The sequence below is a fragment of the Passer domesticus genome, chromosome 11, assembly GCF_036417665.1.
Source record: "Passer domesticus isolate bPasDom1 chromosome 11, bPasDom1.hap1, whole genome shotgun sequence".
In the NCBI taxonomy this organism is placed as follows: domain Eukaryota; kingdom Metazoa; phylum Chordata; class Aves; order Passeriformes; family Passeridae; genus Passer; species Passer domesticus.
The window spans coordinates 34,067,041-34,087,487 of NC_087484.1; the positions used below are offsets into that span (position 1 = coordinate 34,067,041).

At 50.0% G+C, this 20,447-nt stretch overlaps 1 protein-coding gene and 2 long non-coding RNA genes across 5 annotated transcripts; 1 reads left to right on the forward strand and 2 right to left on the reverse strand.

Annotated features, from left to right (window-relative positions):
* Nucleotides 1–1,115: 1,115 nt before the first annotated feature.
* LOC135278971 (olfactory receptor 14A16-like) lies at nt 1,116–2,048 on the reverse strand. The gene has a single exon (XM_064385972.1). It carries the CDS (start codon nt 2,046–2,048, stop codon nt 1,116–1,118), a length of 933 nt encoding a protein of 310 aa, XP_064242042.1.
* Nucleotides 2,049–6,972: 4,924 nt separating this feature from the next.
* Nucleotides 6,973–14,753, reverse strand: LOC135278366 (uncharacterized). 2 transcript variants are annotated; one of them, XR_010345879.1, is made up of 3 exons: nt 14,581–14,753; nt 14,291–14,468; nt 6,973–7,594 (listed from the first exon to the last, which is right to left on the reverse strand). It is a non-coding gene; the product is annotated as an uncharacterized LOC135278366 (long non-coding RNA). The 2 variants fall into 2 exon arrangements; XR_010345880.1 differs by lacking the exons at nt 14,291–14,468; nt 14,581–14,753 and adding exons at nt 7,912–8,089; nt 8,202–8,348.
* LOC135278367 (uncharacterized) lies at nt 8,542–18,016 on the forward strand. Of its 2 annotated transcripts, none has more exons than XR_010345882.1 (2): nt 8,542–12,932; nt 15,398–18,016. It is a non-coding gene; the product is annotated as an uncharacterized LOC135278367 (long non-coding RNA). The 2 variants fall into 2 exon arrangements; XR_010345881.1 differs by lacking the exon at nt 8,542–12,932 and adding an exon at nt 14,800–15,287.
* The last annotated feature ends 2,431 nt before the right edge of the window (nt 18,017–20,447 follow it).

Below are 20,447 nucleotides of genomic sequence, written 5' to 3' on the forward strand. Positions count from 1 at the left end.
TTGGCTGTCAGGCAGCCCTGGCTCTGAGCAATAGCATCTGCAGTGGGACAGGAATCTCCCAGCTAATGGGAACAAACTTTCTGGCTGACTGCAGAGCCCAGGACAAAGCTGAGTGGTTTCCCTGCTGTCCCCCAGCTCTTCCTGGCCCCAGGGGCTGATGGCATTTGTGCTCTCTCAGGTTCATGCCCCCACTGCAGCAGCATGGGTGTGCTCCTGCCTGCTCTGTGCAATGCAAACAGGGGCTCCTGAGCCAGTGCTGCCGTGGCTGTGCCTGCAAGGATGCGGCACCTCTGTGAGCTGGGGGAGAGGCCAGGGCTGCAGAGGGGGGATGTTGTTGGCAGCTCCATGTGGACGCTCTGGGACGCTGCCCTGGGCTGTGCAGCACCCTGGGGATGGATCAGCCCCTGCTCTGCTGCTCCTTCCCGTCTCCCCAGGGCCCTTGCAGAGCCCCAGCCATGCTGTTTGCCCCCAGCCTGCCCATGGCCAGCCTGGGGCTGCTCACCCTGGGGCTTTTCTGTGCTGAGCATTGGCCTGGCCGTGTTCTTGAGAGAGCCTGGGCAAGGAGCCTGCAGCCCCCAGGGCCTGGCCTGAGGCGTCAGCGCTGCCCCAGCAGTGCCCATGGCCTGTCCCTGCTGCAGCCCCGGCACTGCCACCCCCAGGACTGTGCCCGGCCCCGAGAGCACTCAGGCCCTGCAGCAACACCAGGGCCACCAGGGCAGCGGGGCAGGGCCACGGCAGCAGCACTGGCAACACCAAGTGCTGCTGCTGCTGCTGCTGGGCACAGCTGCTGTGCCAGCACTGATCTGCCCCAGCTCTGCACACCGACATTGCTGCTGCAGCTCCAGAGAAGGCAACAAAAGGGCATCTCTGCAGAAAACTCTGCTGAGAGATCCTTTAGTTCCTTTAAGACCACCAAGAGCGCAGCCCCTCATTGTCACAGTCTGTGGCCACAGGGCAGGTGAAGAAACAAAATGAGAAATGGCTCCAAGAATGAGATTTCTTTGTGGACAATCTGAAAATTGTAAAACCAAGAAAATGAATGTCCAAAACAAAACCAACAAGACGTATTGAAAATGCCTTTTATTAGAGGTGGTTTGCTGAAATTGGCCATCAGTTTAATGTTCCTTAAAGCATCCAGTCATCAGTCTCCACATAGCAGCCTTGAGCTCCTGGTTCCTCAGGCTGTAGATGAGGGGGTTCAGGACTGGAGGCACCACCGAATACAGAACTGACAGGGCCAGATCCAGGGATGGGGAGGAGATGGAAGGGGGTTTCATGTGAGCAAATGTGCCAGTGCTGAGGAACAGAGAGACCACAGCCAGGTGAGGGAGGCAGGTGGAAAAGGCTTTGTGCCGTCCCTGCTCAGAGGGGATCCTCAGCACAGCCCTGAAGATCTGCACATAGGAGAAAACAATGAACACAAAACAACCAAAAGCTAAACACGCACTAACTGCAATGAGCCCAAGTTTCCTGAGATGGGATTTGGGGCAGGAGAGCTTGAGGATCTGTGGCACTTCACAGAAGAAATGACCCAGGGCATTGCCATGGCACAGGGGCAGGGAAAATGTATTGGCTGTGAGCAGCAGAGCATTGAGAAAGGCACTGGCCCAGGCAGCTGCTGCCATGTGGGCACAAGCTCTGCTGCCCAGGAGGGTCCCATAGTGCAGGGGTTTGCAGATGGACACGTAACGGTCGTAGCACATGATGGTCAGGAGGGAAAACTCTGTTCCAAGGAAGAAGATAATCAGAAAAACTTGTGTGGCACATCCTGTGTAGGAGATGTTCCTGGTGTCCCAGAGGGAATTGTGCATGGCTTTGGGCACAGTGGTGCAGATGGAGCCCAGGTCGCTGAGGGCCAGGTTGAGCAGGAAGAAGAACATGGGCGTGTGCAGGTGGTGGCCGCAGGCTACAGCGCTGATGATGAGGCCGTTGCCCAGGAGGGCAGCCAGGGAGATGCCCAGCAAGAGGCAGAAGTGCAGGAGCTGCAGCTGCCGTGTGTCTGCCAATGCCAGCAGGAGAAAGTGGCTGATGGAGCTGCTGTTGGACATTTGCTGTGGCTGGACATGGGGATCTGTGAAAAAAGTATTCATGTAATAGTTCAGTTTTGAGAAGGGTTTAAATATCCCAGCACAGCTTGGGGGCACTTTCCCCCCACTGCCTGCCCAGGGCTCTGCAGCCAGGAGCTGTCCCTGCCAGCAGCTGCTTTCCTGTGCCCAGGACTGGGCCCTGCCAGTGCTGCCAGAGCCCAGCCCAGCCCTGGGGGCTCAGCTCTGCCCTGCAGACCCCTCCCAGCTCTGGCAATGCTCAGGGACAACTCTGGCTCTGCAGGCTCTGATGGCAGCATCCATGTTACCCTGAGCAGGCTGGAAAAGCGACACTGATGGAGCCTCTAAGGTGCCCTGTACTGATTTCTCACAGCGCTGGGTTTATTCAGATCTGACAGAAAATTTCTTTTATTTTTCTCCACCTGAACTGAGAGATGAATATTTATGTGGAATTTCCCATTCAGGCAACACACAGCAGTAGATTAAAAAAGCAGGACTGTCCCTTTTATGCAGCCCCTGCCTTGCTGTGCTCCCTGTATAATCTACTTTGAAAAGTTCTGTAGCTAAATGTCATGCTAGTGGCAGTCCTGAACAATGCAGCATCCTCCCCACACAAGGAGAACACTTCCAAGCCTTACCAGCTCTCTCCTTCCACCCCGATCTTGTCCCCCAGTGCTGGGAGCAGCTGCCAGGGCTGGCTGAGAGCTGTCCCTAGCAGGCAGCAGAGTCCCTGCCCCAGCACAGCATCCTGGGCTGCAGGAGCCTGCTCTGCAGGACAGCCCTGGGCACGCCTGGCTGCTCTGCACAAGAGAGAATCAGAGAATGTACTCACAGGGTCTGTAGGCATTGGGATGTTCCAGCTTTAGGAGATCACTCCAGGAGCTGCAGCTGCATTGTCCTGCAGCCAGAGGTTCCTGTGCCAAGGGCTGGCAGTGATTCTGCCCCAGGCACTTCTCAGCACCTTCCCAGCCCTGACTGATTGAAGCTCTCTGTGCCTCTGGGCTGTGCCCGGGGTGGCTGCAGGCAGTGCCTCAGCCCTGCTGGGCTGGCAGAAGAGCTGCTCATCAAGAGAAATGTGCTTTTGAAGCTCTTCTTGGTTACCAGGAGCTGCCTCTGTGCCAGGAGCCCAGCCCAGCTCAGCAGCACAGACACAGCACAAGGACTTTAATGAGCCTCTGGGGCTTTGTGCTCAGGCCCTGAACATCAGTCCCTGAGAGGCAGCTGCAGAAACCTCTCCAGACCTCCAAGTCACAATCCAACTCCAAAGTTCCTTGGACTTTTAATGGGTCCCACTGAGGGACACGACTGAGAAAGTGTCCCCAGGCCCCAGGCAGAGCAGAGAACTGGAGGCAGTGATGACAGGTGGGGACCAAGAGAAGCCAGGTCTTGGTGCCCTGGGGCACAGCAGGGTCTGTGCCACCAAGGGCTGGGAGGAGACACCTTGTCCTGAGGCCCTGGGGCCTCCTGGCACAGCCCCAGCCAGGCTGGGCACCGTCAGCCCCTTGTCCTGCCCTCAGCATCTCCCCCTAGCCCACATCCCAGTGGCCTCAAGGATCTGCTGGAAGGAGTCCCTGGGGAGCCTTGCTCAGCAATGGCCCTGGGAGCTCCTCACTGTTCCCAGGGACTGCAGGTTTTTCCAAGGAGTTTGGATTTGGCTTTTGCCTTGGAGTCTCTGAGAGGTTTGTGCAATCATGGCCTCCAATTATCTGGTGTAATTAGTGTCTGGAGAGGCTTTGTCAGTAACAGCACTCAGTGGGGCTCACTAATGCTTCAAGATACTTCAGTTATTTTACCGTACTTGGTGTCTGCCTTTTGATACAGAGTCTACGAGAGATTTGTGCAATCATCACCCTAATTATCTTCTTTAACGAGTCCCTTGAAAGCTCTGTACTGACACTCAGTGGGGCTCATTAATACTTTGAGATACTTTAGGTTTTCAAGGTACTTTGGAATTTCCTTTCCACACTGAGTCTCTGAGAGGTTTTTGTGCCATCCTGGCCTCCAGTTCTCTCCTCCAGGGAGTCCATGAGTAGCCTGTGTTTGGGATGGACCTCAGGTGGACCCATTCATGCTTTGAGACTCTTTGGGGTTTTCTTCTGACTTGGACTCCTGGAAAGGTTTGTGCAATCTCCTCTCAGGCCCTGAGGTTCCAGGGCTCAGCTCCAAATGCACCATGGGGCTCATTAGGATCAAGCAAGTCCTGACAAACCATGGCTCTGCCTTGATTTCCTTCTGCTCTCATGCAGTTCATCACAAGTATTCTGTAGCAGTTTTGCTTCACCAATTTAAGATTTCTTGGCAAATGCATCAATTAGTGTGGTGGGTTCGGTGTTGGCTAATTACCAGTGCACTCACTAAAACCTTCTTATACTTTCCTGCTGTGAGCTAGGATTAGGAGTAAGGCCAAGTTAGCTCAAAACTTTAAAAGAGTGTGAAGAAAAGTTTATTAACAGTAACTAAAAGAAAGAGTAATAAGAATCGGAACAAATCTTTCAGAACACTTCTCCTCTCCATACAACCTGACAATGTTGGAAAACAAAGCCTAAAATTTTCAGCCAGTTTACCATCTCTAGAATAGTCTTTCTTCAGTTCACTTAGGGAGAAAAGTTCCTCTTGCTGATGTTATGGAGACTTGTCCAGAAGAAAACTGTTCTCTTGTGGCTTTTCATTTCCATAAACAGTAGCCACCTGGCAAAATGTGCAGTTTTGAAGTCACTCCCATTTTTTCACAGTTTTCCCACAGTCGTGTTTATGTCAGCTTATGGGGTATTAGTTTAAAGATGAGCTGTTTGAGAGAAAATGTTCTCTTCATCCATTTATGAAATCATCTTCATCTCTGGGAACAGAGGTCTTCTTCTCTCCCTGAGGGCACATGGTCTCACCTCTCTCGTCTTTCTCTATTCAAACTTCACGTGGAATCAAAGCTACTTCAACATTTGCTTACTTTAGCATGGATGCCTATCACGTCAAGGGCCCCAGGCTGGGTAATAGTAGACATTGACTCCATGATTCACATAAGGCTGATTACTAATCTTTATTCAGAAACCCATACTTTTATACCCTAGTTCGCTACTGGTGGACCTAATTGTTTCTCCAATTCAAACACCATCACCACTGGCTAATTAAGAAACCATCATTTGGTCAACAAATCTCCATAACACATTCCACACGTTCAAAACACCAGATGCAGCAAGTTAAGACAAGAATTGTTTCTCATTCTTTTTTCTAATCTTCTCACAGGCTTTCCCAAAACAATGCCTGGGAAAGGTGCGTTTCTCTCTGACCAGAGAGTTGCTGCCCCAGAAGCCTTTGCTGAACAAATTATCACCGCATACTCTTCAATGTGTAATGGAAACGTGAGTCTGATGTATCAATTACATCCTTCTCCATAGCTTTAGAAGAGGATTCCAGCCGCAAGATCAAGGAATGTCCTCATCCCTCTGTCGTGGTTGGCCCGGAAGTGTGTTTCTGGAAGAGTCTAAGTCAGACCAATCAGGAGCCAAATTCAAAATTGGAATCTGGTGCTGGCCACTGAGGTTTGGATACGCCTCTGAGAACACACAGGGGTTAAAAGCAGGAGATTGCCAGAGAACTTCCTCTTTGGGAATCCAGCATTGGTGAGTGGAGTCTGGACCTCTCCCCTGCCCAGCTGCGTCTGGGTGGGGGAGGGGGAGGCCATGCAGCCTGTGGGGAGGAGGCCCAGGGCCCCAAAAGGTGAAGGGGTGGAGGAGAACATGCAGGGGTTGATGAGACTTGAGATGTCTGGGCAGCCCCCCCCCCGGAGAGAGAGACAGAGACTGTGCTGGCAGCTCAGCCGGCCAGAAGCGGGGGATGCGGCGAGAGAGGTGCCCGGCAGCCGTGGGAGTCCTTGGGCAGGCAGAAGTGAAGATTTTAACCCCTTTGTAGACTAATGGAAACCTTACAAATACTGAATCCTCCTGAATCAGAATGAGGTGAGAGAGAGATGAGAGATGAAATGGGCAAGCGTGAGGAAAGCTGGAAGAGGAGAGAAGAATCCTGGGTAGAAGAGATGATAGAGTGGCCTTGGGCTGGACTCTTTCTTGTATAGCCATGGACAGACCCGTGTTTTTTCCCTGTGACCCAGAGACTGTATTTAGGAGGAGGCAACACCCAGGAGTCAAGAGTGAAGCAGCGGCGTGAACAGAGATGGCTGAGGAGGGTGTGGGAGGCCCTCTGTCTCCGTGGGGAGGGTTTGAGATCTCTGTTCATGAGGCCCCTCGGCCCCAGGGGGTGAAATTTGGGGGGGACTGGTGTCCCGAAGTTGAGTGACTGCTGTTTCTGGAAGTGGGTGGAGCATCTTGAAACGGGGAGCCCTAAAAGCAATCCTGGCCCGTGTCCGGTGGTGAGAGCACTGGACATGGCGGGGGAGAAGTCACGAGGGCCGATGTTCTCTGGGTGGGGCCATGGGTGACACGGAAGCAAAGGAAGTTTTAATTGTGCTTCTGGGGGAAGCCTATGAGGCAAGGGAGGACTCCTCTCTCCCTGATGGATTTGAGAGTTGATTATTTGAGGGGTGGTGAATCTGTGGAGAAAAGGGAGGGGGAGGAGGAATGTATTTGGAAGGTTGTCATTCTTGCTTTGTATGTGTTCCTTTCTAGATATTGTAATGAATAAAGTGTTGTCTTTTCCCCTCCATCCCCGAATGGGAGCCTGCTTTGTTCTGTTCCCGGGTCACATCTCACAGCAACCATTTTGGAAATACACCCTTTCATGGGGGCCCTGACACTGTGCCAGTGTCAAACCATGACAGCTTGCCACGATGGGAGCTTGTTCTTTGCCAGGGAGGAGGGAGAAAATCTTGCTTGGAGTAAAGAAAACAATTCTGCTTCCCCAGGAAGAGAAGCAATTAAATATATGAGTGCTGCATGGAATGATTTGCACAAGGATTGTCTACTATGCAGCAATGTTCCCAATAAACCATGCTTCTCCTGACCTTTATTTTTCTGGGTTTCCACCACATGATAGAAGAATGAAATGAAAAATCAATGAAAAAAAGCAAAACACCTTGTAGGGAGACGTTTTTTCCTTTCTTCAGGCTTCCTCTTTCTTTTGTTCTCTCCAGAGCTCTCACTATATTTCTGCTGTTGTTTGGAGCACGTGCTTCCCTCTTTCCTGATCCCCTGTGCTTCTTTTGGCTCTGGCTGTCATGGACACCCTTAATTGTGGATTTTTTCCCCTTCATCTACTTCTGACCTCCAGCCTTGGGAACCTGGAGCAAGTGGAATGCACAACTTTTCAAAATGCTGCCTGTGCCTGAAGCAAATGCAAGGAGAACTGGGGCGTGAAAAATAAAATTTGTTTGTTACAGAAGAACAGCAGCAAAAATACAGAACATATTTACATTGTAAGGATATTTGTAACATCAACAATCAATAGAACATATATACATAAAAACCTACCTAGGAAAACTATGTGAAACGTATTTACAGAAGTCAAAAATAGCCCTACAACCTATTCTAAAGAACAACAACAAACTGTAGAACATATATACAAAAGGGTGGTGTCTCTGTCTGTGATGTCCATTGCACCTGGAAGAAAAGCAAATGCCACGGTCACTGCAGTCAGTCACAGAGGGCTCTTCCATGTGCCCCCAGGCTGGCAGACACTGGCACAGCAGCAGGGCTCTGCTACCAGAACTGAGCCTGGCTGGGTCTGGGATGGAGCTTGTGCGGAGTAAAACAGGCACAGGACAGGCTGTGGATGGCCACCAGAATCCAGTGCCCTGGGTACAATGTCCCTGAGCAGGGAGCACCCAGCCCAGCCCCAGCCTGGCAGCAGATGACCCACTCTGCCTGTCCTGCTGCTGGCATTGCTCTTCAGCCCAAGATCACGGCCTCTTCCTCACCTTTTCAGTCAAGGTCCATGTCCTCAATGGACTCTTCCATATCCAATTCGATCTCCTCTTCCACCTCCACCTCCACCTCCATCTCCCCCTCTCCAGGGCCTTCTCCCTCCATCTCTATGTCCTCCTCTCTATCAATCTCTGTATCCACCTCCATCTCCTCCTCTCTGTCTGGGACAGCCTGCAGAGGCAGCAAAACCTTAGAGTGGGGTGCCTGTCCCACTCCATCCCCACAGAGCTCCAGCAAACCTGGGCAGGTGGGGGGTGTCCACCTCCATGGAATGGCACCATACCTTCCTCAGGACAAAGGGGAGCATCCTGCAGGGCTGGATGATGAAATCCAGGCACTCAGGAGCTGTCAGGAATGATCGGGGTATCGGGGGGATAAGAAGAGTGAAAGGCGAGGGCAGGAGCAAGGTGCAGAGCGTGTCAACACAGCGGCCAACGGTTGTGTTGTGCCCTTTGCTGGGCGCTGGACGTTCCAGCTGGAGCGTGGGCTGTGACATCACAGTTCCCAGGCTCCATCTGAAGTGGACAGTGGAGACCATGGAATGATGGAGTCCCTGAATAGTTGGGCTTGGAAGGGAGCCTGAAGAACAACATCTTGTTCCAAGCTGAGCAATCTTCCCCCAGAGCAGGCTGCTCAGAGCCCTGTTCCCAAGGATGGGGCATGCACAGCCTCTGTGCACAGCCTGGGCCAGTGCCCCACCACCCCCAGTGGAAAAGAGCAGCTTCCTTAGATGCAGCTTCCATCATCCTGCTGCAGTTGAAAGCCATCCCCCCTTGTCCTGTCAGCACAGGCCCTGCTGAACACTCTGTCCCCTTCTTTCCTGGGGCAGCCTTCCAGTCCTGCACAGCCACAGGGAGGCCTCCCAGTGTCTCCTCTCTCCAGGCTGAGCATCCCCAGCCCCACTTGCCCAGCAGTCAGTCACATCAGGGCCAGTCCAGGCTGAAGGGTAGCAAATAGCATCAGGAACTGAGAGATGCAAGCTTTAAACCCAGCTTTGTCTCTAAATGTACAAAATTAATAACAGTGGATGGGAAGATGGTGGGACACTGCTTCTGTTCTATCTGGTGATTTATTTTTCTTCTTTTCTGTCATGCTGCCCCAAGTTTTTCTGTTTGAAAGGAAGCTTGGCACAATGTCCATTGTCTTCTCCATTTGTGAAACACCAACCGGAGTCTGGGCAGGCTGATGATGCAGAGCAAAACCTGAAAATATACTAGTGATCCTGAGCCTGGGAGATGCAGCTAAACCCAGCCAAAAGCAATTTCTGGAGAGCCAAGCCTGGTTTACATTTTCTTGAGTGTGGCTATGCCAACTTCCCCAGTCATTTCTAAAAAAGCAAACAAAAACTCACACCAAAACAGACAAAAACCCAAACAAACAAACCCACACAAACCAATCCAACAAATAGATAAAAAACCCCAAATAAAACCAAAGGGAATGAGGAGTTAGTATTAGTGGTGAGAATAGCACAGCGGGTAAATGGTTGCTTCCCACAGGATCATCATCAAAAGCCACATAGAACAGCTGCTCCAAAATATACCCAACAGGAGAAAAAGAAAAAGTGAGACATGGCAACTTTGGGGGCAGCTCCACATTCAGGTGAAGGATGAGCACGCAGTGGTACAGATCCAGCATTGCCCACCCTCCAGGCTGCTCTTTGCTCCTGATGAAAGACCCTTGCAGGACTGTGGCCCCTCTCAGTGCAGTGTCAGTCACTGCCAGAGCTCTCAGCTGAGCCACTGGCATTTCCAGAGCGACATCCAGGCACAATCCTGCTGCCTGCTGAGCACCTGTGGAAGATCCTCAGCATCTTCATGCCTAGCAGCACAAAACAGCTCAGGATTTCTCTGAACTGCTTTTCAGGAGAGGTTTCCATATCCCTGTGAGATCTGTTCATCCCTCAACACGTCTGACTTGGTGTACAATGATGCATTTGGGTTCCTCCCTTCCTCCTGTGTGCCAGTGAGAAACCATCCATGGGAATGGAGGATGTTGTGTGCAGGGCAATGTATTCCTGGCTTGCCACTGTCACTCAGCTGAACATGGTCCTTGTCTAAGAAGGACTTCGAAGAAATGGGTAGGAATTTTGGCTCTGAGAGGAGCAGAAAGCATATTTTCTAGACCACATTGCCAGCAGATGCCGTTTCCCTGGCAGAACAGTGATTGCCACTCATCTTCCTGGGAAGAATGTCAAGACCCATTCAGAGATCCCAGGTTCAGCTGGCCTTTGGCTTTGTCTACCTCATTTCACACATCCACTTTCAAGGGCCATTAGAAGAGGCACATGTCTGCCTTGCTACCCAGAAGTGCTGTAGTTATTCCCAGAAAAAAAAAAAACAACCAAAAATTGGCGGTCCTGTGGTGTGGTAGAAATCCCATCACAACTGTGACTCTGTGAGCAAAGACAGCCGGTGCTTTTTGGGGCTGTAACAGCTGAGAGTGTGGCAGAGCAGGTTTGATATTCTTTTTAGAGTCCTGAAAACATTGTTCCCAAAACAATCTTTCTCTCCTGTCTTTTGTCATCAACTGTGGAACAGAGGAAATGGAAGGGATCAGAGGTTTGTTTAAATTTGCGCTTATTTTTAATTCTTCAAATAGTGTCAGCTCGATGCGTGATACTTTAGAAATTGGATGAGTAGCACCTATTTCATCCCAGCAGAGGGGTGGGATTGAAGACTTCCAACAACAGAAACACTGGATGTGTAAGAGCTCAGTTTTCCACCCCTCACACAAGTAACTTGCTGTACTATTTTCAGCAGCCTCAGCCAGATCGATTAAAATACTGCTCCAAACAACAACAGAATGAAAATCTTCCACCAAATGGGGAAAAGGAAGAAAAGTGGGCCGCAGCCCTTTCTTCAGAGCTTGTGTTGATTTTGCCAAGTCAGATGCAAACAAGGTTTGCCATATTTCTTTCCTAGAAAAATGCAGCTCTTGAATAGAAATCTATCTCTGAGGCTGCTAAGTTGAGTATGATTTTAGAGCTGGGAGGAGCAAAACAGGTTCCAGAGAAGCTGTGGTTGTGTCACCCTTGGAAGTGTTCAGGGCCAGGTTGGATGGGGCTTGGAGCAACCTTGTTAGCGGAAGGTGTCCTGAGCCTGGTGAGTCCCTGAAAAGAAACTTTTGGTTTTCCTGAAATGCTGCCTTTGCAAGGGGAGGTCACAACTACCCCACGTAATTTGAAATGCCCTGAGCAGAACCCAACTGTGCTTTCTCGCAGGTGAGGAGGGATTTTCACTTGTATTTTATGGAGGATTTTGACAGGGCAGAGCAAGAGCAGCTGAATGTGTTTGACAGGCAAAGAGGGCCAGTGTGGCAGCAGCTTAATTCCATGGAGCTTTTCCTTCTGTGATCCTGTACAACCTGAGGCAGCACTCTGGGGCTCTTGAACCTGGCAGCTGGGCAAGTTAATCATTGGAACAAGTGATAAATTAAGCTGCTCCACTCTCTTGAGCATGGGTGTGATGAGCCTTAAGTAAACCTGTGAGCACTTGTCAGGATGGGAGCTTGTTCTTTGCCAGGGAGGAGGGAGAAAATATTGCTTGGAGTAAATAAAGCAACTCTGCTTCCCCTGGAAGAGGAAAAGAAGGAATTAAACATGTGAATGCTGCATGGAGTCATTTGCACAAGGCTATATCTTGTCTGCTATGCAGGAATGTTCTCAATAAACCAGGCTTCTCCTGATCATTATTTTTCTGGGTTTCCACCACACGATACAAGAGACTCTCACCTGAAAAAAACAAAACACGCTGTAGGGAGGCAATATTTCCTTTCTTCAGGCGTTCCCTTTTTTTGTTCTCTCCAGAGCTCTCCCTTCATTTCTGCTGCTGTTTGGAGCACGTGCTTACCTCTTTGCTGATCCCCTGGGCTTCTTTTGGCTCTGGGTGTCATGGACACTATTAATGGTGGGTTCTTTCCCCTTCATCTTCTTCTGTTTCTTCATGTGGTTTACCTTCATTTACCTGTTGGAGTGATGGATTTTTCTCACCCTTTATTACTTGGTGCTTTTTCTTCATTCTCCAAAACCAACTTCTCACTTGCCCTGTGGCTGTTAGGTGCCAGTTATGGGAGCATGAATTCTTTCTCTAGCCCTTGTCTGAGCTTTCTCGGGGAGCTGAGAGCTCTTTGGGGTTCAACTTGACTCACTTCAGCGCCTTCCTTGCTGCTGCCTGTGTCCTTCGACACTTGAAGGGAATAAAATCTCAGTGTGGAGATGACAGCTGTGAAATGATGGCTCTTTTGGAGAAGACAAGAATGCTGTTGTCAGTCTTTTCAAGGATAAACTGAGCACCTGGTTTTGGGGAGAAACAGGCTCAGCTCAGCACAGAGGTGGCTGTTGCAAGTGCCCAGGTTTGGAGGGAAGGCTGCAGCTCCTGGGGGTGTGTTGGTGTGGGGCTATAAGGTTTGTGCTGGGTCCCTGGAGCAGTGGGAACACCCCACTGCGAGAGGCACATCAGGAAATGGGTGCAGAAAGGGCCTGAAGTGTGACCAGCTATAGTGAAGGGTTCCATAGGAAATCATATTTTTACTGAGATTTTGGACAATTTGAGGCTCCTTCTCGTGTCCTTTGCCCGATGAACATTCCCCCTTTGCAAGAGCTTGGGGAATCCTGAGGTCACACAATGAAAATCCCTGATCATGATATCTTTTTTCTATCCTTTGATGTTGTCATCCCAGCAGGAGTCAGAGGAAGAGAATATGTGTGACCTGCCTGGCTTTAACAATGTGCCAGGAACAATGCCATGGAGAAGCTGGTCAGAGGAGCATCTGAGAAGTGTGTGCTACATCAGTGATGTCCTACTACTGATCTTTGCACAGAGATGAAAAAGTATCCGTTTGCATGGCCTGAATGTCTGGCTCTGGACATTCTGCATTACACAAGATGTGCTGAGCTCATCTGGCTCTGAAAGATCATCTCTGCACCTTAGCCAGGAACAGCATCAGAGTTCTGAACAGATGCATCAAAATCAGTCATAACCCAGAGGCAAACCTTGGCAATACACATGTGTGGCAGGTGAGGAGACCAAATGCTTCCATTCTTCTTTTTGGAGAATGAATTCAGCAGTAAAAGAATCCTCTCTCTTGGCATGAAAATACTTTAGTTTCAGCTCTGCCCTGGACTATCAGTGTCAAGGATTTCTCAGGGTGCTTGGGGGTAGGTTCTCCCCCTGGAGCTCTCTGCAGGTTGGTGCTAATGCCAGATGTTCCCTCAGGTTCAGATGTTTTGCTGCCTGAGCAGAGAGTGCAGAACAGGGATTACAAGCACTGGCATTTGCTGTGCTAGAAAGTGCAAGGGACAAATTTGTGCCAATGAACTTCATACCTTGAACTAGGAGGATCAATTCTTGTTGTGCTCAGCAGAGTCTGGGGACAGAGAGGGTTTCCAAAGGAAATCTTGGTCCATGTGGGGCTGAGGCTCCCTCCAGGCTGGCTCCAGCCCCTCAGGGTGCCCAGGAGCAGGGCTTGCCCACAGCCCAGTGCTCCCTCCTTAGCCCTGGGGCTGCCCAGGGAAGAGCCATGGCTGAGGCTCTGCAGGAGCACACAGGCTCAGCCCTGCTCCAACATGGGATGCATGGGCCAGGGCACGCTGGGCTTTGCCCCTACAGCTCCCAAGTGTGTCCAGAGAAACTGCAAGGAGAGGCTCACCTCTGTCAGTGGGACCCCTCTGTGCACAGGGACCCCCGCTCCTGGGGAGGCTGTGCCAGGGACCTCCAGCCCTGGCAACCTGGAGCCAGTGGAAAGCACAACTTTGCAAAATGCTGCCTGTGCCTGAAGCAAATGCAAAGAGAACTGGGGTGTGAAAAGTAAAGTTTGTTTATTACAGAAGAACAGTAGCAAAAATACAGAAGATATTTACATTGTAAGAATATGTGTAACAACAACAACAGTCGATAGAACATATATAGAGAAGAACCTATCTAAAAAAAAAAAAAAAAAGAAAGAAAACATATTTTCAGAAGACAAAAAGCCCTAAAACCTATATCCTAAAGACAACAACAAAGCCTAAAACATATGTACAAAAGGGTGGCATCTCTCTCCATGATGTCCACTGTTCCTGGAAGAAAAGCAAGTGCCATGGTCACTCCAGTCAGGCACAGAGGGTTCTTCCATGTGCCCCCAGGCTGGCAGACACTGGCACAGCAGCAGGACTCTGCTACCAGAACTGAGCCTGGCTGGGTCTGGGGTGGAGCTTGTGCGGAGCAAAGCAGGCACAGGACAGGCTGTGGATGGCCACCAGAATCCAGTGTCCTGGGTACAATGTCCTTGAGAAGGGAGCACCCAGCCCAGCCCCAGCCTGGCAGCAGGAGACCCACTCTGCCTGTCCTGCTGCTGGCATTGCTCTTCAGCCCAAGATCACGGCCTCTTCCTCACCTTTTCAATCAATGTCCATGTCCTCAATGGACTCTTCCATATCCACTTCCATCTCCTCTTCCTCATCCACATCCACGTCCATCTCTTCCTCTCCAGAGTCTTCTCCGTCTCTTTCCATCTCCTCATCCATATCAATCTTTGTATCCACCTCCATCTCCTCCTCTTCATCTGGGACAGCCTGCAGAGGCAGCAAAACCTTAGAGTGGGGTGCCTGTCCCACTCCATCCCCACAGAGCTCCAGCAAACCTGGGCAGGTGGGGGGTGTCCACCTCCATGGAATGGCACCATACCTCCCTCAGGACAAATGGGAGCATCCTGCAGGGCTGGATGATGAAATCCAGGCACTCAGGAGCTGTCAGGAATGATTGGGGTATCGGGGGGATAAGAAGAGTGAAAGGCGAGGGCAGGAGCAAGGTGCAGAGCGTGTCAACACAGCGGCCAAGGGTTGTGTTGTGCCCTTTGCTGGGCGCTGGACGTTCCAGCTGGAGCGTGGGCTGTGACATCACAGTTCCCAGGCTCCATCTGAAGTGGACAGTGGAGACCATGGAATGATGGAGTCCCTGAATAGTTGGGCTTGGAAGGGAGCCTGAAGAAACATCTTGTTCCAAGCTGAGCAATCTTCCCCCAGAGCAGGCTGCTCAGAGCCCTGTTCCCAAGGATGGGGCATGCACAGCCTCTGTGCACAGCCTGGGCCAGTGCCCCACCACCCCCAGTGGAAAAGAGCAGCTTCCTTAGATGCAGCTTCAATCAACCTGCTGCAGTTGAAAGCCATCCCCCCTTGTACTATCAGCACAGGCCCTGCTGAACACTCTGTCCCCTTCTTTCCTGTGGGAGCCTTCCAGTCCTGCACAGCCACAGGGAGGCCTCCCAGTGTCTCCTCTCTCCAGGCTGAGCATCCCCAGCCCCACTTGCCCAGCAGTCAGTCACATCAGGGCCAGTCAAGGCTGAAGGGTAGCAAATAGCATCAGGAACTGAGAGATGCAAGCTTTAGACCCAGGTTTGTCTCTGAATGTACAAAACTAATAACAGTGGATGGGAAGATGGTGGGACACTGGTTCTGTTCTAACTGGTGATTTATTTTTCTTCTTTTCTGTCATGCTGCCCCAGGTTTTTCTGTTTGAAAGGAAGCTTGGCACAATGTCCATTGTCTTCTCCATTTGTGAAACACCAAGCGGAGTCTGGGCAGGCTGATGATGCAGAGCACAACCTGAAAATATACTAGTGATCCTGAGCCTGGGGGATGCAGCTAAACCCAGCCAAAAGGAATTTCTGAAAAGCTGATCCTGGTTTATATTTTCTTGAGTGTGGCTATGCCAACTTCCCCAGTCATTTCTAAAAAAGCAAACAAAAACTCAAGCCAATTCAGACAAAAACCCAAACAAACAAACAAACAAACAAACCCACGCAAACCAATCCAACAACTAGATAAAAAAACCCAAATAAAACCAAAGGGAATGAGGAATTAGTATTAGTGGTGAGAATAGCACAGCGGGTAAATGGTTGCTTCCCACAGGATCACCATCAAAAGCCACATAGAACAGCTGCTCCAAAATATACCCAAGAGGAGAAAAAGAAAAAGTGATGCATGGCAACTTTGGGGGCAGCTCCACATTCAGGTGAAGGATGAGCACGCAGTGGTACAGATCCAGCATTGCCCACCCTCCAGGCTGCTCTTTGCTCCTGATGAAAGACCCTTGCAGGACTGTGGCCCCTCTCAGTGCAGTGTCAGTCACTGCCAGAGCTCTCAGCTGAGCCACTGGCATTTCCAGAGCGACATCCAGGCACAATCCTGCTGCCTGCTGAGCACCTGTGGAAGATCCTCAGCATCTTCATGCCTAGCAGCACAAAACAGCTCAGGATTTCTCTGAACTGCTTTTCAGGAGAGGTTTCCATATCCCTGTGAGATCTGTTCATCCCTCAACACGTCTGACTTGGTGTACAATGATGCATTTGGGTTCCTCCCTTCCTCCTGTGTGCCAGTGAGAAACCATCCATGGGAATGGAGGATGTTGTGTGCAGGGCAATGTATTCCTGGCTTGCCATTTTGCTTCACTGTCACTCAGCTGAACATGATCCCTATCTAAGAAGGACTTCGGAGAAATGGGTAGGAATTTTGGCTCTGAGAGGAGCAGAAAGCATATTTTCTAGACCACATTGCCAGCAGATGCCGTTTCCCTGGCAGAACAGTGATTGCCACTCATCTTCCTGGGAAGAATGTCAAGACCCATTCAGAGATCCCAGGTTCAGCTGGCCTTTGGCTTTGTCTACCTCATTTCACACATCCACTTTCAAGGGCCATTAGAAGAGGCACATGTCTGCCTTGCTCCCCAGAAGTGCTGTAGTTATTCCCAGGAAAAAAAAAAAAAAAAAAAACAACCAAAAACTGGCGGTCCTGTGGTGTGGTAGAAATCCCATCACAACTGTGACTCTGTGAGCAAAGACAGCCGGTGCTTTTTGGGGCTGTAACAGCTGAGAGTGTGGCAGAGCAGGTTTGATATTGTTTTTAGACTCCTGAAAACATTGTTCCCAAAACAATCTTTCTCTCCTGTCTTTTGTCATCAACTGTGGAACAGAGGAAATGGAAGGGATCAGAGGTTTGTTTAAATTTGCGCTTATTTTTAAGTCTTCAAATAGTGTCAGCTCGATGCGTGATACTTTAGAAATTGGATGAGTAGCACCTATTTCATCCCAGCAGAGGGGTGGGATTGAAGACTTCCAACAACAGAAACACTGGATGTGTAAGAGCTCAGTTTTCCACCCCTCACACAAGTAACTTGCTGTACTATTTTCAGCATCCTCAGCCAGATCGATTAAAATACTGCTCCAAACAACAACAGAATGAAAATGTTCCGCCAAATGGGGAAAAGGAAGAAAAGTGGGCCGCAGCCCTTTCTTCAGAGCTTGTGTTGATTTTGCCAAGTCAGATGCAAACAAGGTTTGCCATATTTCTTTCCTAGAAAAATGCAGCTATTGAATAGAAATCTACCTCTGAGGCTGCTAAGTTGAGTGCGATTTTATAGCTGGGAGGAGCAAAACAGGTTCCAGAGAAGCTGTGGTTGTGTTACCCTTGGAAGTGTTCAGGGCCAGGTTGGATGGGGCTTGGAGCAACCTTGTTAGCGGAAGGTGTCCTGAGTCTGGTGAGTCCCTGAAAAGAAACTTTTGGTTTTCCTGAAATGCTGCCTTTGTAAGGGGAGGTCACAACTACCCCACGTAATTTGAAATGCCCTGAGCAGAACCCAACTGTTTTTTCTCACAGGTGAGGAGGGATTTTCACTTGTATTTTATGGAGGATTTTGACAGGGCAGAGCAAGAGCAGCTGAATGGGTTTGACAGGCAAAGAGGGCTAGTGTGGCAGCAGCTTAATTCCATGGAGCTTTTCCTTCTGTGATCCCGTACAACCTGAGGCAGCACTCTGGGGCTCTTGAACCTGGCAGCTGGGCAAGTTAATCATTGGAACAAGTGATAAATTAAGCTGCTCCACTCTCTTGAGCATGGGTGTGATGAGCCTTAAGTAAACCTGTGAGCACTTGTCAGGATGGGAGCTTGTTCTTTGCCAGGGAGGAGGGAGAAAATATTGCTTGGAGTAAATAAAGCAACTCTGCTTCCCCTGGAAGAGGAAAAGAAGGAATTAAATATGTGAATGCTGCATGGAGTCATTTGCACAAGGCTATATCTTGTCTGCTATGCAGGAATGTTCTCAATAAACCAGGCTTCTCCTGACCATTATTTTTCTGGGTTTCCACCACATGATACAAGAGACTCTCAATAGACCCCTGTCTCCCCACCCCCAGCGCCGCGTCCTCCCCCAGAGGGTGTTCCATGAGATCGACCCCAGAGCCTGACACGGGGACGGGGGGCCGAGGCCCTGGGGGGTGGGACAGGGGGACAGGGACCCCCCCGGCAGCGTCCCTGTGTCCCCCAGGGCCAGAGCCTGGGCCAGGGCTCCTTCACCCTGTTACAAACGAGAGCACTGGAAAACTCCCAGGAAAGATATCAGCAAAAAACATATTTAATATTAAGTGACAGCACCACAAAAATTCCTCAGCAAGAGTCACACTGCTCATGACTGGACACTGCAGGCACACCGAGGAAACAATCCAACAACAAAACCAAACCAAACCAAACCCAGGCAATCAAACCAGAAATGAGTAACAAATCCAATGGAAAAGGTGGTTTTCAATCCTGTGGAAAAGAACTGTCCCTCTTGGCCAGGTGATCATTGCCAAAATTGAAGTTTCACCTCAAACATTCCCTGTTGTGACAGACTGGAGGAGATTGTTGGCTGGAAACATCTTGTGTGTGGGGGAGGAAGAAGCAGGTCCACCTTGTCCTGCCCTGAAACCCCAGCGCTGCCCTGCCCTGGAACCCCAATCCCCCCAGAGCCTCTATCCCAGCCCAGCAGTGGCTGCCAGTCCCTGGCACAGCACAGGCAATGCTCCACAGCCACCTCTGGAGCCCCCGCCCAGCTCCTGAGTGACCAAATGAGCCCAAGTCTCACCTGGGGGAAGGGCCCAGCAAGACCAAGGGGTATTGAAGGCTGACCACAAGGCAAGCACACATCTTGACCCTGCAGCCTCTTGGAATTTCTGTCTGAATGCTGCTGGAATCCAGGAGTTGGTATCTCTGTGTGTGCTTCTTAAATCTTATTTTTCTCTCTTTCTATGTCTACTTCTATTTCTCTCCTCTGGCGAATTTTGATGAACTTAAAGTTTATCAGGCTTAGAGTTTGTCAAGTGGAATGGCCAAGTTAATGCTTCAGAAATGTTTTTTTGTTGATTGAATGTCATATTAAACCTTTTGCCATAGTTTCTCTGATTTTCTAGAGTTGCCAATAAAAGCTGCTTTGAGCTCCTCAAAATCTCTTGTACTGGTATTTCTCCAGTGCCTCCAACTCAGAGGACACAAACAATTGTAATTCCTTTTAAATGTCTCCTTGAGACAGTTGTTTGGGGGATGGGAGTCAGGGCTTGTCTGTCTTGCTTGGCACAGCCCAGGCAGGGCTTTCCCAGCCACATTCCACTCTCCATTGCCCAGCTGGAGCCACTGGTGCCTCTGAGTTCTGCTGGCCCAGCCCCAGGGACGCTCTCCTTGTCTGCCCATTCCCCCACGGTCTCTGGGCAGGGATGGCCTCAGTGGGGGCTGCTGACATCCTCAGCAACTTGGAGCCTGCTGCTGGATTTCACTGCTCCAGAGGCTTGTTCAGCCTTCAGCTCTTCAGTGCAGGAATTCAGTGTCCCAGGCCTCATTAACATTCAGAACATCTTAACAAGCCAAGCCTTTGGGAATAATTTGATTTTAGCTTTCAAATCTTGTGTGGTTAATTCAACACATTTCATAAGTGTATTCAAAGTGAATGTATAATTGAATGAATATTTACAAAGAGAGTGAGAAAACATTTTTTAGGTCCTAATTTTTTTTTTTCCTGATGATAAATTGATATGTGCAATCTCCAATTGGCACTAAATCCAAGTACCTCCTCATGCAGTTTGAATAGATATGAATAGATATAGCCAACACCCTTCATGGCTGACAATCAATCAGACTCTGTCCCTACCCCACCCCACCATTTCCCCCATCCAAGCCCTGGCACTCAGAGCAGCCTTGTGCAAATCTGAGCTCCCTCCAGCCCAGGCTGCACCTGCAGCTTTCAGCTGCTTGGCTCCAACTCCCACCTGCTTTCCTTGGAGAAGGATCTGCCTGAGACACAGAGGGATGTTCATTTCTTGTCAGCCAACAAAGCCAAGAGAAGGCACAGCTCCATCAAATGCAGAAGTCATTCTTCTCCCTGGCTCTGCCCTGGCCCTGATCCCCACAGCCTGTCCTGTTTCCTTCATCCCTGTCCTGTTTCCTTCATCCCTGCATTGTCAGGCACTTTCTGGGACAAGGGAGCTCTGCTCTGGCTATGGAGGGAGATCCAAGTGCAGCCACAGGAATGGGAACCACAACTCATCAGGTTTGTGCCCTTTGAGAGACCAGGAACTAGTGAGACTCAGAGGCACAGAAGGGTTTCTCTTGATGGCCAATATAAAAAATGTGAACATGATAAAATTTAAGAAATATCAAACCCCTTCCCTCAGCTCATTGAGACATCCCAGCAACATCTGACATGTCCACCATTCACAAGGGATTGCCATACAGGAAGGATTTTAGACAGAGA

Coding starts and splice junctions, on each gene's coding strand:
- LOC135278971 (XM_064385972.1), bottom strand. CDS start 2,048: ATGTCCAACAGCAGCTCCATCAGCCACTTTCTCCTGCTGGCATTGGCA.